We start from the raw sequence: 27,468 nt of genomic DNA on the forward strand, positions 1-27,468 counted from the left end.
GGAATGGTTAAAGCATTTTTGTTATATTCTCATGGGTTTATGATAAAATCAATATCATACTCTTGCCAGAAAGCAGTTAGCTTAGCTAAGCTTAGCGTCAAGACTGGAGCCTGAGTCTTGGTGTAAAAAAATACACCAAGACTCAGCAACAAAGCTCACAAATGACTGCATTTAATTTGTGTTCAATACCCAAACTAGCAGTAATATGTTGTGGTTTTACGGGAAGTTACTTGCAGGAAATATTACACAGCAAACAGCGACATAAGCTGCATTGTATCAATACTCAGTTAACACTTAGAACAAAAGAAAATAAGCCTATTACTGTTATACAATTCCGTCACATGAAAATGCCACTTTGCGTTCACTGATACAATTGTCGGGGCTATAAATGATGTTACGTCCATTTAAATTGCCACAAGTCAAATCATTGTGTGTGAACTGCAATATGATTTATGTCAAGACCTCTCCAAACTCATTGGCTTGTCTTGCTCTGTGTGGAAGGTAATAGATAATGATTAACAAACAAGAGTGAGCTGTTACAGCTGACTTTGGCCACAGTCAGACACATGACTCAAACACATTGCACAACATAGCATTGCACTATCTTGTCATCTGCAGAAAATACAATCATAGTGTAGGTCGGTAATACTGTGCACTGCCATCCACAGATGTGTTTTCCAAAAAGGTGTATTCAACGGGCTGGAACTGCCTTTAAATGGCCCACTCTGTTATTTTAAGATTGCAGAAAGATAAGGGGAGCACAGTAGCTCTTCGTGCAGGAGGTTAATGTGTGTCTGTGCTCACATGCCAGATGTAATTGAAGGGAACAGCTTATGAAAATGAGGTGGCAGGGATGAAGTCTTTAATTAGATCAAGACCATGGACAGAAATGAATTAGAATCACCACTCTCATTGCCCCCAGCAAAACTGGAGCGGCACGACAGTGAATACATGAAGGGAAAACTCTAATATTTCACATATAGTGTTACTGTAGCAAATGGTTTTAAGGGACAATTGGTCCATCTTGAAGGGCCTCACTTGAACAAATAATAGTCTATTAAGGTATCTATACACCAGTATTACAATCCTCGTTGCTGTGTCTGACGCCTTTTTCACATCATTAAGTAATTGGGTTCAATATGTGTGAAAAACAATGTTAAAAGCTCAATTTAGCCTAGATGTGTGCTGAATAATGTAATATAGAACTGACATGCCATCTGGTGGTGAAACTGATATTTGAAAGGACACATGGAAAAATAGCAAGTGACACAACAAAATTATAAAAAATAGTCTCAATGTTGTTGAGTAAACATATTACAAATGTATTACAAATAAAATAAATTGACTACATCAAATGTCCAAGAACAGTCATGGCAACTTTGTGATCTGACTGTAAAAGAACATGACAACTTCATTGACTCCTTACGTTTTAACAAGGCTGAATATTTGTAAAATAATATAATAAAAAAGGTACAAGGTTTATTGAATCCAATCTGAGGGAAACTGCTGCACAGCAGTTGCAATACAAAGCGTGCAAATGTAAGTCTAATAACAATATGATGAAAATTAGGTAGGCTGCAAATCTAAAAGTATATACAATGTTGGCCATGGTAATGCCAACACCAGGTGAATCGTATGGGACATTAAAATATAAATAAACAGGATGTAACTTTTGTTGAGATACTAGGTGGGCTTGCATATAGATAGAAATGCAGTAGAGTATAAGATCTGAAGTACAGTTAGTGGAAGAGTACATGATAAAAAATGTCCATATTATAACATCAAGTTGCACTTGCATTGACCTTGAAACGCTTTATCCACTCCAATACGCGATGTCATGTGGTGAAGACATTTTATCATATTGGTTAAATACTGCCCAGAGTTTAGTCTCTCAGTAACCTATCTCTGAATGCAGGCACCTGATTGGTTGATCCTGGGTGGGCGGTACACTAAGGTTTGCCTGAGAGTCTGCGAAGAGGGCACTAAACTACTGATTTAGCAAAAATACGGAAGGAAATAACCTGTAATGGACAAGTGGATCTATCTGTCAGCTCCACGTGTTATGGCGTGTTTTCACTGCAGCAAGGAAAGTGGAGACTGATGCTTCTTAAACAGCTAAACACAGTTTTAGCTTTTAACAGTCAGTTACTGAAACTAAACGCTATCGTCTATCAAGTCATTTGGTAAGTTTGTGTGGTTTTCTAAGACACATTTGGTGTGCTACTGAGCCAGTAAACAGGTTAAAATGCTGTCAGTCGTTGTCTAAAACTGGACAAAATTAGCTTGCTAACATAACTGCTAGCTAGCTTAACTGTAGCCTGTTAGCGGAATACTGTACAGGTTTATATCACTTTACCTCTAAGTAGCCTATTTATAACATCCAGCCTGCAAAAATGGTTGTGTGAAGAAGCGGTTCTTGCTGTACAATCAATCCTCCAAAATACACGTGTGTGTAATTATATGTATTGTATTTCTTGACAGACTATTAATGCTTGTTCTCGCAATGTCAACACATGTGTTGGACTGCAAGAATGCTCTCAGTAGCCTCCCCCTCCATATTTGGTTGTTTATTGTGCTACTGGTATTTCCCGCCATTTCTTTCCCTGTTGATGTGGTTCAAGACTGTTACACTTTTTAAACCTGTCTTCAAGTGCTAGAAATTATATATTTAAAAAATGCAATAACTTTGTATTTACTAGTTTAGCGTCACCATGAGTTTTATGTCATATAATATCCCTTCTCCAGATGTAAACAATGTGTAGTCTCACCTCTTAAGTTTCATGAATCAATAATGTAACCCATCATGATTTCTAATGCCGATTCAATTTGTGTAATGTTATAATGGTGAAGTTTGAGAACACAGGAATCCTTCAAGTAAAACAGACCACAATGTTTACATTATAAAGGATTACTGTATACACATTAGATAAAATACTTCTTATACGTACAACGTTTGTTCTAAGGTCAATACAGCCATGACATAAACCAATGGAGAATTGTTATATTGGTATTCCATTTATAGAGCACATACTACACAGTGTATACACTTGTGCTGTCTGTATTGCATCAGGTCCTCATCCCACACATGTGGTTGAACAGGTTGGACACATGTGTTTGTGCAGCGTTGTGTAAAGATTTATTCTTTGTTTTTAGTCTTCACAAACCACCATGAATTACATCCTGGTAACCGGTGGTGTCATATCTGGTATTGGCAAAGGAATCATTGCCAGCAGCGTGGGAATAATCCTCAAGTCCTGCGGCCTTCACGTCACAGCCATCAAAATCGACCCGTATATCAATATTGATGCGGGCACCTTCTCCCCTTATGAACATGGTGAGTTGTTTGGTGCTTTAGCATCAGTTGCATTTATGTTTATACGTGTCATTCGGTCAAACCCTCTGATAAATAGATATAATGTCTGTCGTGCAGGTGAAGTTTTTGTTCTCGATGACGGCGGGGAAGTGGATCTGGACTTGGGGAACTATGAGCGTTTCCTGGACATCCGTCTTACCAGAGACAACAACCTCACGACTGGAAAGATCTACCAGTCCGTCATCAACAAGGAGAGGAGGGGAGACTACCTGGGCAAGACTGTACAGGGTGAGTGAGTGCACATTAGGGATGGGTACCGAGCCCCGGTATTAAACGGGTCCCGGGGCTGAATTATTAAAGACCGTGGTACTGTTAAGCTCCGACGTTATCAGTGCAGTTTTAGTGTCGCCAACTCCATTTCTAACATGCAAAAAGACTGCAAAATGCGTCATTTTTTGTATTTTCGATCTCGCTCCCCCGCCTGCTTGCGAGGGGGTGGGGCAGTTTACACACACGCGGCTGCTACATGCAGCAACACACACGGAGGAGATGGCGGAGAGAACGCGCTCCAAGGTGTGGTTATTGCCTAAAGTGCAATAAGAGTTTAGCATGTAAGGGCAGTAACACGAGCAATTTGTCTAAACATTTAGCAAGTGCACCACATTCAGACGGAGGAATGCACCGGGTTGGACTGTCTTCCTAGCAGCTCTGTAGCTCCATCCACGAGTAACGTTTCCACGTCAGGTGTTATGTATGCTAGCAGCAACACACGGAGTTAACTACATTATACAAACATGGGTTAATGATTAGAGGTAACTGAGTTATTTATTTTGTTAAAGTTTCAGCTATTCTGTTTACAGTTCTGTCATCAGATTATTTAATACGATTTGTTAAAACACTGTTGTTTCTTTTGATGTGAAATATTATGTATTTAATTTAAATAAAAAGCAATGCTAGTTTTGTTCACAATTTGTTTATTTTCATTTAATCGTTTATTTGAATAGGGACAATGCACTTTAATGAACACTTTAGACAAATAATGCTTCAAGTGTAAATATGCCAGATTTTAGCTTTGAGCTCATTTCCATCCGTATATTATTTTTTAATATTCTTTGCGGAATTTGGCCGTGTAAAATGTCCTCTTGGTTTGCTGTACAGCCAATGCGTGACGTCATTAGTGCTGATCTGGTAGGCGTGCGCATCTGGTACCTACACCTGACATACAACATATAGTTAGTTTACCTCGTTTTTTTCTCCAAAAGAACCGTTAAAAGACTGGACCGATAAACGGTATTGATAAAAGTAGTAGTACCGTTAAAACCTTAACGATACCCATCCCTAGTGCACATTCTCCAAAAAAAAGAAAAAGCTTCCTCTGACTGTTGTGCTGTGTACTACATTCTCTCACCTGCATGTGTGTTTAGAGAATGGATTATCTGCCAAGAGCTACATTCTTCACAAGCTTGTCCACTAAGCAGTGATGATTGGTTTTAAATGACTTGTTTTCTATAAATCTCTCTCCAGTGGTACCCCACATCACGGATGCCATCCAGGAGTGGGTGATGAAGCAGGCCAAGATCTCAGTCGATGATGACGGAGTGGAGCCACAAGTTTGTGTCATTGAGGTACGTTGGTCTTGTAGGTCATTTTCTCTGTTTTTGTGAAGTGAACATTTTATTAAATTGACAAACTGGAATTTGCATATAAAGTCAACGGTGTCATACTTCAACATTTCACGGGCCACACGCAATTATTTGTTACTTTTTTTTAATAGTCGGTATTTAAGGGAAACAAAGATTTAATATCAGAAAGGAAACCAAGCATGTTGGCCAAAGCCCTGGAACATATTGGTGCCATTCAGCAGAGAAAACAGCTGAATTCATACATTGATCTGCCAGTGAGGCAGAAAAACAAGCTTTATTTTCACTGAGAAACCAAGGGGTTTAGAAATTGATTTGTTGAGGACAGTCTGTACAAATTTACTTCTGTTTGCCCTGCCATTATCGGCAATGGGAAATGGTGTACTAAATAGTAAAAGTGTTTTATTTATTAAAAGGTTTGTTTAAAAACATGTACTGCAAAAGTATATCCTCTTTGGTACATGTGCCGCTGAAACTGGTCAACTCTTCATAAACAAAGCAGAATTATTACCCTGCCTCCAACAGTTCTTTCCTCATGGCATAAATCAAAGCCTGTTTGACAGTTGAATGTGCTCAGTACAGCGCTTTTCATTTTGTACTCTCCAGGGTGTGTTGGTTCTGCAAGATGCTGAGAAACACCTGTGTGTCGGTGCATGCAGTTCTTTGCGCTGAGCAGGTGTTTCTGTGTTTTACAGCTGGGAGGCACGGTGGGCGACATCGAGAGTATGCCCTTCATCGAGGCCTTCAGACAGTTCCAGTTCAAGGTGAAGAGGGAGAACTTCTGCAACATCCACGTCAGCTTGATACCACAGGTACTGCACACCGGTGAACGCATGTGTCCAATCTTGTCGTTTGTCACACATTCGTGAAAACATTTGAGCTGAGTTTGCTTTTGTGTCCTCAGCCCAATACCACAGGAGAGCAGAAAACCAAACCGACCCAGAACAGTGTCCGAGAGCTCAGAGGCCTGGGCTTGTCTCCAGATTTAGTGAGTCGGTTTAAAATATGTTGTTTAATTTGGCATCTCCTCCTGCACCCCATATATAACAGAGCAGCAGAGCAGGCGTCCACTTTCCCTGTATGTGGGGAAATCTATATCCAATAATTACATACTCATCTCACAGCGACCTAAATCATATCAGACATCAAATTTATGTTGGAACCTTTGAGGGCCATACCTTTTTTTAATATTATAATAAAAATGCATTGATTTTTTTCAGATTATGTGCCGCTGTTCAACGCCCCTAGAAACGTCTGTCAAGGAGAAGATCTCCATGTTCTGCCATGTGGAGCCCTCGCAGGTAAAGGAGTTCAGAACGTGCATCACTTGGAGCTCGATGTGAAACCCAAGCTGCTTACATTAGTTCTGAACCAATGCAATTCATCTGAAGGTGTGGTATTGTATTTTCTAACACAAGTTGTGTAATTGTTTCCAGGTGATCTGTGTCCATGACGTCTCCTCGCTCTACAAAGTGCCGCTGCTGCTGGAGGACCAAGGAGTGGTGAGCTACCTCTGTCAGAGACTGAGTCTACCCATCGAGGTGAGGCCCAGGAAGATGCTCACAAAGTGGAAGGAGATGGCTGACAGGTGAGGATGTTGGTTCATACAACTTTAATTTTGCCCGGGGTTCTAAAAAATACATTGCATTGTGTTTTTGAGTCTGTAAAGTAAATAAATGATGCACTAGATCGGTACTGTGAACAATTTTCCTATTTTCGCAGAACTGCCCGTCTCTTGGAGCCAGTCTCCATTGCTCTGGTGGGGAAATACACCAAATTAGCTGACTCCTACACGTCCGTTATCAAGGCCTTGGAGCACTCAGCCCTCATTGTGAATCACAAACTAGAAGTCAAGGTATTGAAGCATCTCACATTTGTATATTTCACTTTCGCACCAATGCTGTGCGGTTTATGTTGAATGTTGTCTCTTTAGAAAGTAGCTAAATGCCTAGCGTGTGCTCATTAAACAGTATTCAGCCTGTTGCCATGGTGTTCACTTGTCCCCTTGCAAATGATGCGTTTTGTATTGTCATTCTGACAGTACATAGACTCTGCTGACCTGGAGGCTGCCACTCAGAGGGATGAGCCCGTGAAATATCATGAAGCCTGGCAGAAACTCTGCAGCTCTCAGTGAGTACAACATGGAGATGATGAGTTTCACGCTCGGCTGATGCAAGGCTTATGATGTATGCCACATGATGGCAGCAGAGTCCTGTCATACCAATGGGTTCACATCGTGTCACAACATGGGATGCATTTGTTTTAAAGAAATCAAATGATGAGCCATTATGTCTTGCCACATCGTGTCTCACAAAGTTTAGCGAATATAAAACACGAATGCTAGATATCAACGTGTCACACCTTTGTTGAGCTTACTAAGTGGAAGACTGATATAGAAGCTCCCCAGTATTTTACTCCTAGACTACAGGTGTTTAAAATGTTTAATGTTTGCCTGCAATGTAATCTGGACTATTATGAAATGAACTGAGGCTGCCCCCCCCCCTCTCACAGTGGCGTGTTGGTACCAGGAGGTTTTGGTGTGAGAGGGACAGAAGGCAAGATGCACGCTATTAACTGGGCGAGGAAAGCGAACAAGCCATTCCTGGGTAAGAGAGGTTCAATCATTCCTGCTATTGTTACATTTCATACTAATAGCAAACCTGATAGAAACTAGACATGTTTACCAGTTCACCTTAAAGACATGTAAACAATTCTATTATTTCATTTTTAATTCTCCCGCTCACGGTACGCAAAACCAAATGTACAATAATTGCCACAAAACATGACTCTACCAAAACACCATTGAGCGAAAAGGAGCAGGGAGAAGAAGAACGTCTTATGTGACCTGCCCCTTTCTAAAAACAACAAAATAAATACAAATAGATGGTCTGCCCTTCATAATAATATTTTTTTTTTCACAGCCAAACAGGATACTAAGAGAAACACAAACAAAAAAATACTTATTTCCCACTTGACGGTTAACGGAAAGAAATGAAACACCAAAACATCACATGAATAAGGAAAAGAAAAGTCAACACCCTCACCTGAGTCCTGCAGCGTCATACTTAATTATAGCTGCACTGTATATGTATATCTCAGATTAGTTTTGTATTGCCTTGTTAGTGCAGTTGAATATAGACAGGAAAGAGGGGTATGGGCCATAGTTACATGGGGGCGCTCAACGAGGTGAGCTTTAGACGCCCCGCTTACAATAATATGAAGAACAAATAGAATTGATTGCATGCTGCCACAGTCTGTTATATTCCTGTCACCGTCATGAAATGTGTTTTTCCTGCTAAAAACATTAGCCTAAAATATAAATCCAACGCTACATGAAAAATATGTATTTGTGCAACTGGACATCATTTGATGAAATATCTAAAGAGACAATGAAAAAATGTATTCAGGTTTCTACATTTGTTACAGACTCACTGTATCCACGATTGAAACCTCAAAGTGCTGCCACATAAAGAAATTACATGGAGGCTATTCATTATTATGCATTCAATGACTTTGTTCTGACTGACGTTATAATAGAAAAAAGGTTTAATTGCTGCCACTTAAACACTTGTAATATAATGAGTCCTGAAAAAGGTCAACACTTTATATAGGCACTTTATAATCGCATGCAGACGCTTTAGTCATATAAGTGGTTTTGCACAGTGCGGATATCCGTCAGTCTTCCCTTAAATGCGAGTGCTCTGTCTCATTATGCTCGTATCCTGCTGCTCCTGTTTCTGCAGGAGTGTGTTTGGGCATGCAGCTGGCGGTGTGCGAGTTCGCCCGCAATGTCCTCGGGTGGGAAGGTGAGTGAGTGTGCAGTTGATGCCACTGTAACACAAATCAACATTTGACTCCTGTGGTTCCTAATCGAATGATGAAGGAACACGGACCCGAGGGGAAGTTGATTTGAGCTCATATCAGCTTCGCTTATCTTTTCCAGATGCCAACTCGACAGAATTTAATCCAGAGTCCAGTCACCCCGTGGTAGGTTATCTTCCGAGCCCATATCACATCCTTCCAGCGGAGTCCTCACCAGAATCGGTTTAAACGTCCCGTTTTATCTTGACAGGTGATTGACATGCCAGAGCACAACCCAGGGCAGATGGGCGGGACGATGAGGCTGGGGAAGAGGCGGACTATGTTCAAATCCAACAACAGCGTCATGAGTACGTCTCCTTCTTGAATGAATGGTACGGCGTTGGTTGGCTTCTGGCTATTGTGTTTCTGATGAGTGTCATTTCATTGTTCTAGGGAAACTGTACGGAGATGTGGAATATGTTGACGAGAGGCACCGGCACAGATTTGAGGTAAGGCAAAGCTTGGGTCTGGGAGAGCAGAGCTAATGCATTCCTGGTCGATCTGATTATGCTCGTGCAGGCTGCAGCGACTCTTGGCTCCATTGAAATGTTTCTGTTTTGCATGGTTATAGCCAGTTAATGTTGAGGTATCGGTAATTACCTTCTAACCTTATTTGGATACAAATCTTTCCCGAAACCTTGAACCATTCCTCATTTCAGGTGAACCCTGAGCTCAAGCACCACTTTGAAGAAAAGGGTCTTCAGTTTGTCGGCCAGGATGTGGAAGGAGAGCGAATGGAGATCATTGAATTGGAGAGTGAGTGTTTTTTAAACCGGCTTCCACGGGCTGAGTGTCACCTGAAAGCTTTGGGGGGCTCATGTTTGGGACGGCTCTTAGTCTCTAGCTCTATAGATGTTGCCTCCTATGTACTGGAGCGTAATGGGTGTGTACTAATCCACTGCGCTTTGTTGTGTCAGATCATTGTTACTTTGTGGGAGTGCAGTACCACCCAGAGTTCACCTCCAGGCCCATGAAACCCTCTCCTCCGTACTTCGGTCTCCTGCTGGCTGCGGCAGGGAAACTCCCGAGCTACCTGGCCAAGGGCTGCCGTCTGTCTCCACGGTGAGCTCTGGCTGCTTCAGACGTTTAGAATTACATCTCATTTGCAATTTACAGTAATTGCAAAAAACATGGAAATACAAAATTCAGAACAACAACAAAACACACAGGTATAATCACTCCAAAAGAGCGCAATCACTTAAGTGATGGTGCATATGTTTCAGATGAGCTATAACCCTTAGCGTTTAATGTGCTGGGTTTAAATCACTCCTTTTTTTGTGTTAAGAGCCAAGACCAAGAATAAAGTAGCTTCACGGTGCTCCAGCAGTTCGTTGGTTACATCTAACTCGAATTTTTCTACAATTATGCAATAAAAAACGAGATTGTCTGCTTTATATCCATCTTCCCCCGTACTGGCTAATTCAATTTAAATACGTTTCTTTATTGGAATGCCATCAAATCATGTAAACTATTGTTCCATAACCTGCTTACTGACATTAACTCTGATTAGCTTGAAATCTACCTTACCTGAGATGGCACAAACTGTACATTTCCCCCGTAGTGTACAACATAACGACATCCCATTTCGTTTTTCATTCCCTTTAAAGTATGCCGTTATATTGTTGACGCTTTTATGTGTCGTTGAATTGACTCAAATGTAGTCGACTCTTCAACCTGAACGGCAATTTACAAGCATAATTGTATTAAGTGTCATAATCTACTCTCTTACACTTGGTTTACCGTGAGGATTCTTATCGCAGCTGCAATCACCGTCAGGCTTTACTGCTGTGCTCACGTTGTGTGTCGGTGTTCCTCCGCAGGGACACGTACAGCGACCGCAGCGACAGCAGCTCTCCTGAAACAGACCTCTCGGATCTCAAGTTCCTCTCTCTGTCCTGAGAGCCAGCGTGGGAAGCCGTGTGTTCCTGTTTTAACTGATGAGGCAAACTGTGTATACCTTCTGATCGGAACGATATGTTACATAATAATGTATACACTCAAATATATTAAGCTTATATTGGATGTGTATACTGTAGGGGTAAAGGGGTTTCATGCTGTCTACGCTGTGGGGGTTTGGAGTTGCTTTCATAAGCTTGTGTGTGTGTGTGTGTGTGTGTGTGTGTGTGTGTGTGTGTGTGTGTGTGTGTGTGTGTGTGTGTGTGTGTGTGTGTGTGTGTGTGTGTGTGTGTGTGTGTGTGTGTGTGTGTGTGTGTGTGTGTGTGTGTGTGTGTGTGTGTGTGTGAGAAAGGAAACACATTTTTGAATACCTGTACAAATATATATGTGTAGAATGGGAAGAGAGAAACATGGACAGTGAAGCATCAGCTTGATGGTGTACAGTCGGTAAATCATAAAGCTTGAGAAAACGTTGACATGGACATTATATGTTGCTTCTGTTAAGAATAGAAACTTAGGAATAAGTTTGAAAAAGCCGATCATTTATTAATTTGCACCAGCGAGAAAGAGTCGGGCTTCCAGTTCGAACATCTGTCCTTTAATTCAATCAAATGTATGAAAACGCTCGTTGTGTTCGTCTAGTCAAAATGTTGCTCCGAGCGTAACATTTAAACATTTACTTCTTTGAACAATGTCGTTACTGTGTGTCTTGCAATTGTATGCGTTGATGTATTTCTTCTTGCATGTCATAACTCTCCTTCAGAGTGTCCACACCAGTGAGTAGGCTTTATGTCGTCATGGTTTCAAATGGTCTTGCACTGTAACTCAAGACTGAGATTAAACGTGTTCACAAAGTTATGTTTGGGTGACTTTGGGGTCTACATTTGTTTTTGTTGTTGTATTAAAGTGAATTGTTTAGACATCAGTAAATCCATCAAACCCTTTGTAATGGGTCGTGCACTTTAGGGTGTTATTTCTTCAACTTGAACTCGCCGCTCCTGCTTGCATGACTTTTATGTTCGAGACCTTTTGCTTGCTTTGAACTCCATCCTCTTTTACAGAGCGTACTAACCTGACCTGCCGTTGCCTGAAGATCAGGTCCACTTAAAGCGACCTGTTGAGTCAGCCGTTCTAACGGAATGAAGAAGGCTTGGATATGAGATCTGACGCTTTCAAACTGATAGAGAAACCTAAAGATCTGATTTCAAAGCATCCCCAACAGCCAGCCTGAAATCTAAATCATTGCTGCCAATGCTAAATCTGTTGGTGACCCGAATGAAATCATGCTGTATTTTTATATCTATGAAGCTCAGTGTGATTGTGAGTTCATTCTGAATAAATATATTTGTATTCCTCTCGACAATTTGGCTTTTTATTGAAGTAAAGCTGAGAATCATGGCAACTTCTGCTTTTTACCAGCGACTACGAGACCCTTGGTTTAAATTAAAGCTATTCAAGAGAATGCATTGATACTCTAATGCGTTTTAAAGAGACTGAAAAGCTTTTGTATTCATTGATAGCAATACTGTTGATGCTGTTTGGCATTGGGGGAACTTGAAACTACTAGTGTTCTTTTTTTATATATAAAGGCTAGAAGATGTCTTCATTACAATTCACTTTAGTTGCTGTCTGGTGATAGCTGTAAAAAGCTGAATACAACATTTTGTGTGCTATTTTTATTTGTTGCTCTCATAGAAACTCTTGCATTTAATGACACCCAAGTTTAATACTTAAATAGTCACAATGACTAAGAAGTAGACGTGTATTCATTACTAAACATACCATTAAACCTTCAACAAACCCTTTGTAGAAAAGGAGTAGCCTTCCCTAGTGATTCCCAGGGGAACATAAAGGAGTGTTGTCAACTTCCCTTTTCAGGTAGCAATGTTCACTCTACTGACAATACCATAAAGTGATGAGAACTGCTGCAAATCCTGTGTGCAGACAGTTGCCCACATCCACCACTGCCAATGATGTCACTCAGATATAAACCAGCAGGAAACATTAAGTGTTGTCTTGATATGGTATCAAATGCAACACTACTTCCTTTATAACCCCCTCCTCCCCTTTTACCACATCTGGCCCTCCCATTCTACAACAGCCCTCCCCGTATCCTTTTTCTACCCCGCCTTTTGTCAAGTATAAACAGGGAAACTTTAGAAGTTCACTCCCCTGCGCAGCACACCCATGCACATGCTTACAGTATCAGTCAGGATCAGCAACTCGGATGCCAACCACAGCTGCACTAGGATCTACCTTTGTGGGACGGATTTGTCCACAAACCTGCTTTTTGAAGAGTTTTAGATGAACCACCATGGAGCAGAGAGTGAGAGACGTGTGCTGCAGCCCTCACCTGTATAGGAGTTGGAGGAGACTGTTAACAGATTGCTGATTGCGAGATTTACAAGGAGTGGCTGCTGTGGTTGTTCTCAACATTTGGAGCGTCAACAATAAGGAACCAACTGGTGGGACGCTGGATCTCTAGTCTCTTACAGGTAATATTTATTCTTTAAATATCTTGTGCAACCCTTAAGGTACCATCTATAGTGTTCAATATAAACCTCAGCTATTCCTGACCTTACTTGCAACTTCTTTCATAATTCCTTTGGTGTCCATCTTATTTTGAACCCAACTTGTATACACATCTGACTCCCAACAAGCTGTATTCACTGTCATACCTTGTTTCCCCACAACCAGCAACCATGGATCTAACGTTGTGGCAGTACCAGTTCAGGATCATCATGCTGGGGGACTCCACAGTGGGCAAGTCCTCCCTGCTGAAGCGCTACACAGAAGACATGTTCCTGGAGTCCATCAACCAGACGGTGGGTGTAGACTTCTACGTTCACTTCCTGGAGGTGGAGCCGGGCGTCCGCGTCAAGCTGCAGTTCTGGGACACAGCCGGGCAGGAAAGGTTCAGGTGAGGACGCACCAGACACTATGCTTCTTTGTATAAGATAGTACTAGAATATAAATATCCCAATATGACTCCTCTGCATGCAAATATACTATCCAAATAAACTAGCACTGGTTATTCCATTCACACTGTGTATCCACCCTGCCAAACTCACAAGATCAGTGTGTGCAGAGACGCAGTATGTGTAATGCTTAAAGTTGAAGAGGCCGATCTTTCAAAGGGCGTTATCCTTCATGCTCAGCAAATTTAAAGAAAAAACAAAACAAACAGTAAAATATTTCACTCTGTCTCTAAATTCATTAAATCAGTTCTCCAGTTGAACGAACTGTGACAAATTGCAGACTGCCTGTTTGTGTTTACCTCCTCTCTGCCTCGTATCTGTAGCCAGCTTATCGCACATGAGTCAGCTAAGAAGGCAGCCGAATCAGGATAGTTTTCCTAAATAAGTCATGAATAAAGTATGTTTTTTAGCAACGGGCTCCAAGGAGGACCGTTTAACCAGCCCTACGATTTTGGTTAAACATTCAGTGACTCATGGGGGAGCTCCATGCCTCTTGACAGTTTCCTGATTAGGCTGAGAGAAACAGTGGTTATTCATTTCTTGACTCTTTAATCAACCTGCTTATCTTTAAACAAAGCTCAAGTCAGACAGTGAAGAGCATCAGCTGATAATTTGATCACTCTAACAGGAAGTGAGTAGTCTGACCTCTGCACCACCCAGTGAGGTTTCATGTGTTGACATTCAAACCTGCAGCCTCTTTCCTCATGATTTAACCCCGTGTCTCTCCTCTTTCCTCAGGTCTGTCACCCGTTCTTATTACCGCAACTCAGTCGGAGGCCTGCTGGTGTTTGACATGACCAACCAAGCCTCCTTTGACCACATTAAGGAGTGGCACGATGAGGTGTGCGAGCGAGTGCAGCCGCATAAGGTTCTGTTTGTCCTGGTGGGACAGAAGAGCGACCAAGATGCTCAGGGGGGGAGGGTGGTGAGTCAGGAGCAGGCTGAGAAACTGGCCGGGCAGCTAGGGATGCCGTACATCGAGGCTTCTGCCAAGACGGGTCAGAACGTGATGGAGGCCTTCGAGCTGCTCACTCGGAGGGTCTACCAGGGTCTGCTGAGCGGAGAGGTGGAGCTGCAGGAGGGCTGGGATGGAGTCAAGTGTGCCGCACCTCATGCGCTTCAGTTACAGAGAGCCAGCCTGACACGACCCAGCTCCACCACCACCACCAAGAAGAAGAAGTGTTGTGATTAAACCGTGGACTGGCGGTGGTCTCCCACAACACACTAATGTTACAATAGAACTAAAACCAGCTCCCAGGAGGTCTGATCTATGCTGGAGGTTTAATGTAATAACGGGACCATCATGAAAACCACTAAAGTACAATGTTTTGACTTTCATATTTGGGCCATGATGGCAATGTTGATCAGTTGTTTGGTAAAACAGATAAACGTACTTTTAGATGACTTGCCACTTAATTTTGTCCAGCATTCATTTTCCCAAGAGGATTTTTCCCCACTGACTTTGGTGATTCCCTGACTTTTTTTGGTACCACTTTACAATAAGACTACCCTTATAAAGGATTCATAAAGGGTTTATAATTAGGTTAGGAATTAGGTTGTAAACACTTTATTTATCATTAAGAACCATTTATAAACCAGTTCTAACATAGACGTCAACACAGGCTCACTATTTGGCAAGATGACTTAGCCTTATATTGGCTACTTAGCGAGAATCAATTCCGTGAGCAACAGTCTAGATACCAAGGATGCTGGCTGATGAAGGAGACGAAGTAAGCTAAGTATCTAATGTAAGGCTTAGCCGTACAGATAAATGTGGGCTCTCTATTTGGCAAGCAACCGGTCACAGTTGCCCTGTTTATCTCATGTCTTATAAAAGCTTATTCAGGATTTATAAAGTGTTCACAACCTAATTAATAAATGAATTACAAACTATTCGTAAACCCTTTATAAGGCTAGTCTTATTGTAAAGTGGTACCCTTTTTTGTATCTAACACCAGCAGCAGGTTGCCATGTTTGTTTTTTGGTGAAATGTCTGAAAAATATATTGATGGAATATTTACTACAGGTGCTCAGGCGCTTTTACTTTTTTTCTAGCGCAATCTTCAGTTCAAATTTTACATTTTGCCCAACACTTGGGTTTATGAAAACTAAAATCATGCCTATTTTCCACAGCTGTACTTTTTGGCTGTTGCTATTGACATGTTCGGGGATAAAATGGTGACAACATGATATATTACCTGCTAATCAGCAGCATGCTAACAAGCTGATGTTAGCAATAGTCACATGTTGCTAGCACAGCTGTAAACTCTTGTGTAATTGCAAAATCTCTAGTTCCTTCCTTTATAGGACTTTTAAAACTTGACAGAGCGGTTCAGATCTCGTTGGTGAGATGCTAGGCCAACAGCTGATCAGCCTAACATGGACTGATGAGGTCTTTGCTTACCTGAGTTCAGAAGGGCAGGCGTTGTAATGAGGACATATTGATCCACCACTGGTGCCAGATGAGAGTGCATCACAATGGCATTCCTTGTATAAGAGTGGTACGATACGATCACATCTTCTCTTCTATCGATGTTTGGACAGTAGGTTGCCAACCTTGGTGTCCTGATTTCCTTACCGTCTATCTGAGTGGTCAGAATGTGTACCGTTGTTGCAAATTAGCATAATTTGTTTTATTTTTCCTTGTGAGACTGTACAATGACGCTGCTTTTCCTTCTTTAGAACCCATTTCCGCACCTTAATCTGTGATTCTTGTCTGTGTTGCTCTTTCTGTCGGTGATTGGCAGCTGTTATTTCGGGTGCCTTGGTGGAGATTACAAACATCCCCCTATGTTATGACTCTGTGAATTGTGCTGCGATGCTTTGGGCCTGAGCGGTGTTTTCTAGAGACGGCTTTGTTGCATCACAGCATGTTGAGAGTGAGCGCTGGTTTTGGACGTCCTTTTGTTCAAATTAATTAATTTATACAACTCTAGGGTACATTTGGAAATTGTTTTATGTTGCGAGAGGTTTCCATAGCAATTACTGTCTGTCTGGCAGATTAAACAGCCACCTGTGTTTCTGCAGAGTAAAGGCAGACCATTTGTTTGGCTACTAAAAGAAACCCAGAGATTTACTGACAGGTTAACTGCTGTGTGTTTGTACAGGGATGTGTTATTGGCTCAAGGCAAATATACCACATGTGAAATTATCCTATTAGTTACAAAGGGAAACATGTATTTGACTAAAGGCAACACTGTCTGTATGACTCACTTATGTCAAATGCTGCAAATACAAAATGTCTCTTTTGATACCAGATCCTTTGTTTATGTATTTATTATTTTGTGAAAAGTACCATTTCTTCTATAATTGTTTTGCTGAAAGACAAAAATAAAACTTGCAGGGATGGTGGCAAAAAGTGTCAATGTAATAAAACCTACTATCAGTAGCCATCATATGCAATAGGATGTTATTAAATATCCTAAAATAAAACATGTTGGCATGAGAACACTACATCTTTTTGAATCCACGTCCAAATGCTTTAGAATATTAAAAAGGTAAACCAGAAACCCCTCATCGAAAAGAAGTATTCCAGTAAATGTTTATTGAAAAAATTGCAATGAATAGAGCTCTGCCAGGCTTAGCTTAATGGCAACAAAAACAGAATCCGAGACAATAATTACATTATTATGTGATCTATGTGGCACAGTACTCAAAAAGTTAGAGACATGACAATGAAACACTATCTAATATCAAATGAAAAAAAAAAACTTCACCCAAACCATCCTTTTCTTCCTTATAAGTCAAAAAACATCCCAACTGAAAAGGGGGGGAAAAATACACTACACAGAGTGGGTACAACATATCAGAGAACAGTCTTGCTACTTTTTGGTTGTCTTGCGGATCAGCGCCATTCTCTGAAATGAAAAAAAAAGAAACCGGTTAGGCTTGTTCATTTCAATACGAATAAAAAGTAATGACATGTACGAGATTGATCCAAAAACACGTATGAATCTGAATATTTAACTGTGACCAACAGAAACAAAGCGGTGTGTCGCTCACCTGTTTGTGAGCCTCTGTGGTGCAAGCCTTCTTGAACGGCCGGATCTCATCGGAGCCGTAACCAGGAATCCACATGTTCCACTGGCGCTCTGAGAAAAGAAATGCAAAATCATTTCAACATCCACAACGGCCTTGACTATCCTTACTGTCATGGCAAAGCAGAGCTGACATGTTATCAGTCAGTGATGTGGTTGCCATGTTACCCCGAAGGCTGTCTGCAAACAGTCACAAGAGCTTCCTGAGAAGTCCATTGTCACTCCGGGAGATGAGCACAAACTACCTCCGCTCAAGGGTAGAACCAGCTTTTCTATTCCACATAACACTTTCAAAGACGTTTGTTTTTGTATTTTCTCTACAGCATAAATCCTTGAATGCTTCCTTTGAAGATGCCAGCTTTTTGTAAAATTCTAAAAGAAAATGTCTCTTCTTCAATGTGAGTAACTGTCATTTGAGTGTGTATGATTATGATAACAGGGGTAGACATTAAGGGTACAATTCCACTGGCCCCCCCATTGTAACCACTGCCCCCCCCATTGTAACCACTGCCCCCCCCATTGTAACCACTGCCCCCCCCATTGTAACCACTGCCCCCCCCCCATTGTAACCACTGCCCCCCCCATTGTAATCACTGCCCCCCCCCCCCCCCTTGTACTCCCCCCCCCATTGTAACCACTGGCCCGGAGCATTCGTCCAAGAAAATCGACGAATAATGAAGAAAATGAACACATTTGTTGCAATAGTCATTTAGGCACAAACTACATTACTATAACATTTGAATCATCAGGTCTTCCTCATTTGTTCATATTTGGTTTATTAAAATAATGATATTGTGGTCATTGTTAAAAAATGTCTGCTATTATCATTATTATTAGTATAATGCACGTTCTGCCTTCCTGTCATTAGGAGTTAGAAATGTAATGGCTATGTAATAGATCAGAACCTTCATTCTCCTAAACTGCTGGGACATTTCCCTAAAAGCCAATACCTTTATATTTTCTACTCTTCGATCGATCAAGCCAGTGTGGCTGAAACTCGCTCTCCCTCTTCTTCTCCTACTCCTGTCACTCTCTAACTCCTTCTGTGACAAATTCTTTTATTTGAAGATAGTTTTTTTTGCCCGGCGCTTGGCCGGTTATCGCTGGTAGTAAAAACATTTTGGCGAATGGTTAGGTGGGGAGGAAGTCTGTCGTGAATGAGCACGGGAGCCTGCTGGCGCTCCGCAGCAAACAGCTTCTTTTTTTTAAAGGAGTGTCTAAATAGTGCTTCCGGGCCAGAGGGCCATTTATAATGCCGAGCCCTGTTATGGCTTCAACATTAAATTAACTTTAGGTTAAAAATGAAATAATTAAACATCCATTTTATATAGGGCATGTTAAGACAATCATTTAGTAAAGCAATTATCCACAACAGATGACAGAGCTGCCATGTATTGTATACCTGAAAACATTAGCTGTGCAAAGAAACGCTTAAACACTGCATTTAAAGCCAACTTACCCAGATGTAATTGAACATCCTTCACCTCCAAGGTGTTGGACTTGCGATGGCGAGCCAGCTGACAGGCCGCTGTCACAACGCTCTCTATAAAGTCATCTGCAATTTGTAGCAGCATCTGAGAAGAGACGGGCATTTTGAAAACCATCCATCGTGCTCAGTAAAGGAAAGTAACTTTGGACAGATCCCTCGTTTTTCATGCAGCCAGGCTTTCCATAGAATAACATTTCCAAATGATGGATGTGGCAGTCAGTTAGGAAAGCTATAGCAACAAGGGCCTGCAAGATGCAAGTAGTATTCATGTCACACTTTAAACTTCACTACCTAACGTCATTAAAAAAGCTGACTAACCTCCTCAACATCCTCGTCCAGCTGCTCATTGGGATCGATCTCTCTCACCAGGTCCTGCAGCTTCTTCTTACTGAGCACCTGGAGGCAAAGCAGACGTGTTCATGTTACAAAAGAGTACAGACGTTGAGTCCTTGCCAAGTAGTGTAATGAGGGCTCTAGATCAAAAGGTGATAACAGGGACCCCATCATTAAATAAATAGGCTGACTGACCTGAGATCCCTCTGGACTGGTCCTGCCAGCAGGGCCAGGGGTCCCAACCTTCACTGCGGCTGCGGTGCTGTTAGCCATGTTGGTGGCCACAGATAAAGCGAAGGGTCTCTGGAGTTTCACAAGAAGCAGAACTGTTGTGTGTCAGAGTCCGGAGTGACAATCCAAGGTGGGCACAGGAGTGATAGATTCTCGTTTACAGGGACCACCTCCGTAAATCTGGGGAAAAGAGCCAAGTTAGGATCACAGAAACAATACGTTAACATGCTTAAAACTGCTTGCAAACCCTTCACGGAAAAAAACATATATAAATGCATGCCTTGCCTTTAGTTTTTCCTATTGTTATATCCATTACGCTCGATTTCTTGATGTAACTTTTATTTTTTATTGTAGTTACGTTTTGTTATGTCATTATCCGTTTTTTCTCTACATTGTATTGCATTACTGTGCTGATGTTTTTATGTTATTCTCTTTGTAGAGTACTTTGTAAAACCACAAATAGGTCATTAACATTACATTACATTTATCTGACGCTTTTATCCAAAGCGACTTACAATAAGTGCATTCGACCAAGAAGATACAAACTTGAAGAAAACAGAATCATATAAGTACATCAGTTTCATAGAGCCAACACATTTCAAGTGCTACTCAACTGGCTTTAGATAAGCCAGTCCTTTATTAGTATATAAGTGCTTTGTTAGTAATTCTATCGCTCGAAGTGGAGTCGAAAGAGATGAGTTTTCAGTCAGAAAACTTAGCCACAAAACTATGCCGTCTGATCTCAATTGTAGCAGATATAGAAAAATGACACTGTCAAACAATGGGATCAATTATGTCAGCTCCAATCGGCTGTGTATGTTGTTTAAAGAAAGGTTAAATACCGACGCTAACACACCGTAATGTGCTAAAAACAATAGCAGCTTTGAATGTAGCATTACAGGCTAACATTAGCAGCTAATCTTAGCGCCACGGCTTTCTGCACCATACATCCTAGAATTAGCGGTTACGTTGACAACTTACCCAGTAAAACAAACACTATCTGTCCATGTTTTGGGGTCGTTGCGGGGAATATAGGTAAGTTTGATACAAAAAGAGTCCCTCAAATTGCCTCGGCACAGCTAGAAAAATGATCGAGGTTATCTCGTTCACTACTTCCGCTTTGTTTATATCTATTTCCGGTGAAAACATGAAGCCTCTACTCTGCCACCTGCTGGATAACTTTTGGAACTACACCATTATTAAACCAATTGATGATAAGGAAATACAATTACAGTATTTTCAATTCAAGACGAAGAGATATATCCTATTAATAACAAGTATAATATTTAAACAAATGTGTACAAATAATGGCATAGAATAATGGCAATATTTAAAAAAAATTCATTCATAGAGAAAAACACATTTAAAGTAATAGATTTGTGTTGGATAAGTTATAACAATGAAACAAAACATCTTCAACTTCAAGCATTTATTATAATATTCGCATTACGCCTTTATTGTAAATCATGCTGATTTAGACATACCACCTAAATATATATTTTTTTAAAAACCACCTACAGAGCACTTTGTTAGATTTGTTCAAGGTTTATGTGGTTTAATCTCTAATGAAGTTATAGGAAGTAGTACATCTCCTTTGCAGTGATGGGCATAAGGATATAATACAGTCTAAGTACAACTTCTCCAAATATACAGGCCCCTGCTTTGCAGGTAATTGTTAAATTAGATACTGTTTACATGGAGGGTATACATCCCTAATTATTGTATGCATTGTTTGTGTCGCATGTGTGCTAATTTTAAGATATTTTAAAGGTTTATTTGATTGTGAACACAAAGGCCTATATATACTTGTATCTTAAATAGTTGGTGTACACTTTCTGATTTGTGTAGATATATGCATAGGAACATTTCAGTTTTATGAGAAAAGTAGGCTATTTGTGACACAATGTTTCGCTTGTTGAAAAATCACTATATTATTGTAGTAATAGAATATCAGTGGGAGAACAATATTTATTTAATAAGCTATCCATGATTTATGAAGACAACCGAACAGACCTGAATCTAACTGAAAGTGAAACAACTAGTATTTCAATGATAAGTAACTAAGTGTGCGTTCAGCAAACGCTCGTGATGCTCTGTAGTTGATGAACTGAATCTCTTTCGATTTCATTCCCGCTCATCTCAATGGTCAAAGCGAGTGAAGCGTAAAATGCTTGCTGGCTCGGTGTTATGTATATCACACCAGGGAAATTACGAAACTCTGCTTTTACATGTTAAGACATCTCTCGAAACCTGTTGAACTTATAAAACATACTGACCTCAACAACAAGCTCAGACAGCAAACGTGAAGGGTCTGACTCTGCCCAGAGAGTGGTGACGCACTGGCACTGCATTTAATTATCACTGGAGCACTTCCTTCATTTACACTTCACATAAACAGTTCCAGGCGTCTATTCACCTCATATTATATGTCATGACTCATGACCAGAGACATTAAAAAGAAAATGAACTATTTTGATTCGCATGGTTGTTTTGTTTAATACTTTCACAATATCGGACTACTTTGAAGCTACTTCCTCAAAATACAAGCCACTCCTACACCTCGGCATAAATAAATACTGTGCAAGTTTCATTTCAGATAAGAGGCTTCACAGGAGAGCGCACCATTTCGCCACAGTATTGAGAACATATTTTGAACAATCATGAATGTTCTTCTTGTTGCTGCAGTGGTTGCCCTGATCCATGGCAGCTATGGTAAATCTGTTTTATTTACTCATGTAATGTTTTACAATCTAGTAAAACATTTAATTATATTGCTGCTTTGGACAAATCTATTTAATCTTTAAGTCTTGTTCTGGGTTTTTTAACTTCCATATTCATACATTTGTTGTTGGATTATTGTGTGTGTTTGTGTGTATGTGTGTGTTCCTGCCTGTTTCACTGCTTGCTTGTCTGTTTGGTAGTGCGTATGTCCTCGAGAGGAAACGCTTTATTTTCTCTTCTGTCACACTGATGGGTTTCCCCTTATGGCAACACAGACTGAAGCAAGGAGTGTTTGTTGTATCATCAAGGGACTGACAAGAAAAACAATGTTGTGTATAGATTTGTATGTATTTACACTTATCCTACTGAATACAAATATATGTTCAGTTTAAACTCATTGCTTAACTGCACAAAATAATGCAAACTATGTCTGTGGTATGGAATAGTTCTCGTCTTAAGTGAACAACAAATAGATGACTGTCAGGAGTTCAGCGAAATAAGTGGAATAACCTGTTGCTGGGCATGTGGCCATGGGGACTTTGAGAGTATTGGCAGTGTTCCCACAGGAGCAGGAAACAAAATGTCAGCAAAAGGCAGCGGTTGTTTAGAAAGTATTACCCAGAACAGCAGCTAGATCCCCCAGGCCGATCCCCAGGCCCATTTATGTTGTGATCAATAACCAGCATGTGTAATCTCTGTCCACACGCAGCCACTTTGCTCATTAAAGGGCCGACCCAGCCGGTCCTGGAGGGAGAGAGCGTCACCCTGGAGTGTCTCTACTCTGACTCTGAAGCCAACATCAGCCAGGTCCACTTTGAGAAATTTGCTGAGGTGAGCCACGGGAACAAATGGGTCGGTGGGAGGGAGAGGAAACAAGTTTCAAAAACTCTGATTACTTACCTCATTATTGTTTGCCGACAACGCTGCAGGAAATAAATGGCAAACAGTGTTCTATTGCTGAAAATTGTAATACCTCTTGGAGTGTTTTATTATGTTGTTATTTTTAACTTAAAGGCGGATTCTGCTCATATAAAAACCCTCTTAACATTGTCACATGTAGGGCTGCTCGATTAAATCATAATCTCGATTATTTGGGTCAATAACTGATATCACAATTATTAAAAACGATTATCCATTTGCTTTGAAAACATCCATGGATTGAACAGTTGATTACCCTGAACTTTAAGTATAATTCAACTGAAAAATCGTTTTATTTCGATTACGTTGTTTTTGTAATTGTTGCAAGCCAAAATCGTAATTGCGATTAAAATACGATTAATTGAGCAGCCCTAGTCACATGATGACATTTATAACCTAAACTCATTTGAATTGGCTGCCAATATATGGACTATCTACTGCTTTATGTAAATGTCACATCATGGTGCAACTGGCTGATGTTTAGTTCAACAAATGTGAGAATTGAACATAACACATTTTTCCTTTCCCCTAACAGTATATGCAGACGTGGCTTCCAGTTCGTGAGCGCTTTTGGTGCTACAATCCGAAGCCAGTCGTGCAGTCTGACCGTCTCACCCTGACCCTCCCCCACCCAGGGAGGTTCAATGAAGGGTCCTACCGCTGTGTGTCCAACACCGAAAATGTGACTGAGCAGGAGCGATCCTCCGAGCCGCTGACCTTCAAAGTGTATTGTGAGTAGGAGCTGTCTGCTGTAACTCCTTTTGATACATACAGAACACTCTAGATCTTTCATACTGCCTTTGTCCTGCAAGAGATTCAAGCAGGAATCTGACAATAAGGTGAACTTTTGACTTGCAACTAAGATACTGAGTTTCTCTTCCCATTAAGGAAATGTGTGACTACTGACCAATAAGGAAGCATAAAAAACATCTGATTGTACATTGGGAAACAATCCAGACGAGAAGACAGAACAGAGACTCGGAAATCTTCACATTATTTTGTTCATATTTCCAACCAGCAGGAGGTAAAGACATTTTTTCAGACAGTCTGGACTTAGCTTTCTTCACAGTGAGGGATAGAAAAACACATTAATAGTTAACAAGACAAGACATATCTGTGCAATGCAGCTGCAGAGGGTGTACAACAAAACAACTGTAAGTAGTTCACGCGCCGTGTTGCCATGACGTGTTGAGTACAGTCATTTCATTTTTTCTTTCTCTCTGCACTCCAAGCAAACAAAGAAAGCATTCTCCCAGTGGGACTCAAGTTTGAAGCTATCAATGCAGGATACACAGTTGCATGAAATGGCGTAGCTAGTCACATTATCAGTGTCCTCTATCTTCTCAGTGGCCATCAAATCGACCGTAATGCTGTTTGATCGGCTCCTCAGCCTCATGGGGGGAATCAATAAGAGGCAAAGATTAGAACGGACTGAAAGAGGGCGGAGAGGGAGAGAAGCCATGAGCTGGAGGAACGTGGGCCATCTATTGAGATAGAAGATGAGCCATTATTCACAACACTGCCCCTCTAAAGACTTCGATAAGATGAAGCCTATTATCATTGTTATTGATTGCTTGGGACAGTGTGTACCACTGGGAGGCATTCATACTTCTTTACATTACATTGCATTTAGCTGACGCTTTTATCCAAAGCGACTTACAATAAGTGCATTCGACCAGGAAGACACAACCTTGAAGAAAACAGAATCATATAAGTACATCAGGTTTCAAAGAGCCAAGCATTTCAAGTGCTACTCAACTGGCTTTATATAAGCCAGTCCCTTGTTAGTATATAAGTGCTCTGTTAGCAGTTCTTTGTTAGTAATTGTATCGCTCGAAGTGGAGTCGAAAGAGATGAGTTTTCACTCTGCGCCGGAAGGTGTGTAAGCTTTCTGCTGTCCTGATGTCAATGGGGAGCTCATTCCACCATGTTGGAGCCAGGATAGCAAACCCACGTGTTTTTGCTGATGGGAACTTGGGTCCCCCTCGCAGCGAGGGTGCAGCGAGTCGTTTGGCTGATGCAGAGTGGAGAGCACGCGCTGGGGTGTACAGTTTAACCATGTTCTTTATTCTTAAAGGATCAGCTGCCACTGACAACGTGTATTCAGTCACGTCTCGAACTCTTGAAGCCTCAGCGAACAGGAAATGTCTTGCTTCATACAGCGACCTTGGGTCCCTTGAAAGGCGCTATATAAATATAATTTATTATTATTATTATTATTATTATTCATTAATGCGTGATCGTTCCCCCTCATTTCCCGCTGGTTTTAGATATGGGAGAGCTGTTACTGACAAGGGCCGGGTTCACCAGCTACCTGGGGGTCTCTACGGAGCTGAAGGTGCGACTCGGGGACGAAGTGGTGTTGAAGTGCTCAGCCGGATCATCAGAGGAACCCACCTACTACTGGAGTAAAGACGTGAGAAAGACTCAATTTTGCTCCAGTGTCCTCATTATGCCTTTGGAAGCTTTTCCTGCTCTCTCTGGCTCCCTCCCTCCACTTTTCGATGTGACCTCTTTATTTTCTTTGTTGTCTTGTTCCAGTCTTTCTGGGCCCCTATTTCTCTCTTGGCTTCCCTCACGGCACTCTCTCCTCCTCCAACACGGTTTCTCTCCGTGAGTTTGTCAGGCCACTAGTTTCTCAGTCCCATCCCCTCCTCACAAGCAGTGCCCTGTATTTAAGTGACCGTTTGGCTTAGGCCCACCACTCGCTGGGGATTGCAGCTTGCCCACTTACAGAGGATTAATAGTTTAATGAGGTCTAGACAAGAGCCAGTCAACCTGAAAACAATTTTGCAGATAGATTTCTAATGATTTTTTTTGTGTGTTTGGTTAACCAGTATTGAATTATTCAACTGGGCTCTTCACTAAGCTAAGGAACTCTTGCACGAGGGAAATTAACACGTCTCCGTGTAAAATGCCAAAGTGACAATAGGCATGTAGACGAAGAATAAGTTGATGAGCCGGGAGATACACCGTGCCCGTGTGGTGAGAAAATGGTAATGCTTTTTCAAGGTGTCATCAACATAAGAACAGCTGCCAGCAGCAAGTCAGGGAAGTAATGAAGCTACGCAACCGTGAAGATATCTCGGGATCAGGCAGACTTAATTGCCAAGTTTTGCCTTTTGTTATTATTTTTGATAAGCCGGCTCAAGGTTAATATGCTTGTTAAAGAGTCACTGTAAATCCAGGTTTTAAATGGGCTTACACGTCCAAATCCAATTGAGTGGATATGTTATACTGCTAATACTGCGTGTCCTTCGATCATATGCAGTGCTTCAGGGTTCTGGTTCCTTATTAGATACAGCTCTGTCACATATGCATTACTGGCAGGCCGGTCTTTAATGATTCACCTGTCAAATTATTCGTAAATAATTTCAGAAGAGGTTTGGTAGAGAGGTGTGACGCAAGGAGATGACAACATGAGATTACATTGGTTGTGTCTATTTACTGTGCGTATGACAGGACTAGACATGGGGAAGAAAGTGGCATCCGGATGGCCTACTTTGACAGACAGCTTCCTTGGTGGGGGCACATTGGCCCCGGTGATGACAGCAGGACAGAGGCAGAAACGGGCCACTGCTTAGGCAGCCAGTGGATTAGCATACAAAATGCTGCCTTGGCCAGACCTGGCCTTTATGGGAAATCCTCTTAATTCAGATCCATTCAAATTGAAATGCACTTTCTTGGCAGCAGCTGCAGCTCCCAGGAGCCAAATCATTTGCATGGTGTAATGTCTTTTTTTTTTTACCTCATCCTCCATGTACGTTTGTTTTCCAATCCTTGTGTTTGGCCTATTATTTGTTTCCTCCCATGTCGGGCTCTATCTCATAATAGTGCTGCTATTTCTGTGTCAACAATTCGTCCCGCTCCCTCGCCATCTCATTACGTGTTGCGTTAACAGTCTGTGGTTGCGGCATTATTCTTTGCCAATGATGGTGTTATCTGGGTTATCGACTCGTGTCGACGTGTGTTCATCCGTTTGGATTACAGCTCAGGTAAATACTCTTCATTTGGGACTTTGGGGGCTTTTCTCTCAGGGCAGTGCTACTGC

The 27,468-nt window shown here is 41.3% G+C and overlaps 4 protein-coding genes across 5 annotated transcripts in view; 3 read left to right on the forward strand and 1 right to left on the reverse strand.

The window, feature by feature from the left end:
- The first annotated feature begins 2,001 nt into the window (after positions 1 to 2,001).
- Positions 2,002 to 12,073, forward strand: ctps1b (CTP synthase 1b). The gene is made up of 18 exons (XM_034102899.2): positions 2,002 to 2,183; positions 3,154 to 3,334; positions 3,431 to 3,601; positions 4,838 to 4,938; positions 5,649 to 5,765; positions 5,858 to 5,941; positions 6,174 to 6,254; positions 6,390 to 6,541; positions 6,676 to 6,808; positions 6,995 to 7,083; positions 7,465 to 7,559; positions 8,697 to 8,759; positions 8,897 to 8,940; positions 9,026 to 9,122; positions 9,208 to 9,263; positions 9,474 to 9,570; positions 9,732 to 9,876; positions 10,635 to 12,073. Exons 2-18 carry the CDS (start codon positions 3,169 to 3,171, stop codon positions 10,711 to 10,713), a joined length of 1,770 nt encoding a protein of 589 aa, XP_033958790.1. The 5' UTR covers positions 2,002 to 2,183; positions 3,154 to 3,168; the 3' UTR covers positions 10,714 to 12,073.
- A 727-nt stretch (positions 12,074 to 12,800) lies between these two features.
- Positions 12,801 to 16,944, forward strand: rab42b (RAB42, member RAS oncogene family). Its single transcript, XM_034103011.2, has 3 exons — positions 12,801 to 13,205; positions 13,408 to 13,630; positions 14,427 to 16,944. The coding sequence occupies exons 2-3, from the start codon at positions 13,413 to 13,415 to the stop codon at positions 14,878 to 14,880; spliced, it is 672 nt and encodes a 223-aa protein (XP_033958902.1). The 5' UTR covers positions 12,801 to 13,205; positions 13,408 to 13,412; the 3' UTR covers positions 14,881 to 16,944.
- Positions 16,945 to 17,165: 221 nt separating this feature from the next.
- Positions 17,166 to 22,240, reverse strand: taf12 (TAF12 RNA polymerase II, TATA box binding protein (TBP)-associated factor). Of its 2 annotated transcripts, none has more exons than XM_034101841.2 (6): positions 22,055 to 22,240; positions 19,743 to 19,958; positions 19,533 to 19,610; positions 19,185 to 19,299; positions 17,691 to 17,779; positions 17,166 to 17,545 (listed from the first exon to the last, which is right to left on the reverse strand). In XM_034101841.2, exons 2-6 carry the CDS (start codon positions 19,818 to 19,820, stop codon positions 17,510 to 17,512), a joined length of 396 nt encoding a protein of 131 aa, XP_033957732.1. In that variant the 5' UTR covers positions 19,821 to 19,958; positions 22,055 to 22,240; the 3' UTR covers positions 17,166 to 17,509. The 2 variants fall into 2 exon arrangements, with proteins under 2 accessions (XP_033957732.1, XP_033957731.1); XM_034101840.2 differs by lacking the exon at positions 22,055 to 22,240 and adding an exon at positions 20,760 to 20,914.
- Positions 22,241 to 22,358: 118 nt separating this feature from the next.
- The window catches only part of LOC117460435 (neurotrimin), a 10,152-nt gene continuing 5,042 nt past the window's right edge, over positions 22,359 to 27,468 (forward strand). The window contains exons 1-4 of the mRNA XM_034101839.2: positions 22,359 to 22,490; positions 23,209 to 23,330; positions 23,953 to 24,148; positions 25,688 to 25,833. Of these exons, the coding sequence (XP_033957730.1) occupies positions 22,439 to 22,490; positions 23,209 to 23,330; positions 23,953 to 24,148; positions 25,688 to 25,833 (516 nt within the window). The 5' untranslated portion in view covers positions 22,359 to 22,438. The remainder of the gene's footprint in view (positions 22,491 to 23,208; positions 23,331 to 23,952; positions 24,149 to 25,687; positions 25,834 to 27,468) is intronic.

This window comes from Pseudochaenichthys georgianus, chromosome 16 (genome assembly GCF_902827115.2).
Source record: "Pseudochaenichthys georgianus chromosome 16, fPseGeo1.2, whole genome shotgun sequence".
NCBI lineage: Eukaryota > Metazoa > Chordata > Actinopteri > Perciformes > Channichthyidae > Pseudochaenichthys > Pseudochaenichthys georgianus.

Coding starts and splice junctions, on each gene's coding strand:
- ctps1b (XM_034102899.2), top strand. CDS start 3,169: ATGAATTACATCCTGGTAACCGGTGGTGTCATATCTGGTATTGGCAAA. Junction 3,602..4,837: donor CCTGGGCAAGACTGTACAGG/GTGAGTGAGTGC, acceptor ATCTCTCTCCAG/TGGTACCCCACATCACGGAT. Junction 5,766..5,857: donor ACGTCAGCTTGATACCACAG/GTACTGCACACC, acceptor TTGTGTCCTCAG/CCCAATACCACAGGAGAGCA.
- rab42b (XM_034103011.2), top strand. CDS start 13,413: ATGGATCTAACGTTGTGGCAGTACCAGTTCAGGATCATCATGCTGGGG. Junction 13,631..14,426: donor GCCGGGCAGGAAAGGTTCAG/GTGAGGACGCAC, acceptor CTCTTTCCTCAG/GTCTGTCACCCGTTCTTATT.
- taf12 (XM_034101841.2), bottom strand. CDS start 19,820: ATGGCTAACAGCACCGCAGCCGCAGTGAAGGTTGGGACCCCTGGCCCT. Junction 19,300..19,532: donor TGGACGAGGATGTTGAGGAG/GTTAGTCAGCTT, acceptor GTCTCTTCTCAG/ATGCTGCTACAAATTGCAGA. Junction 17,546..17,690: donor CCACAGAGGCTCACAAACAG/GTGAGCGACACA, acceptor TTTTCATTTCAG/AGAATGGCGCTGATCCGCAA.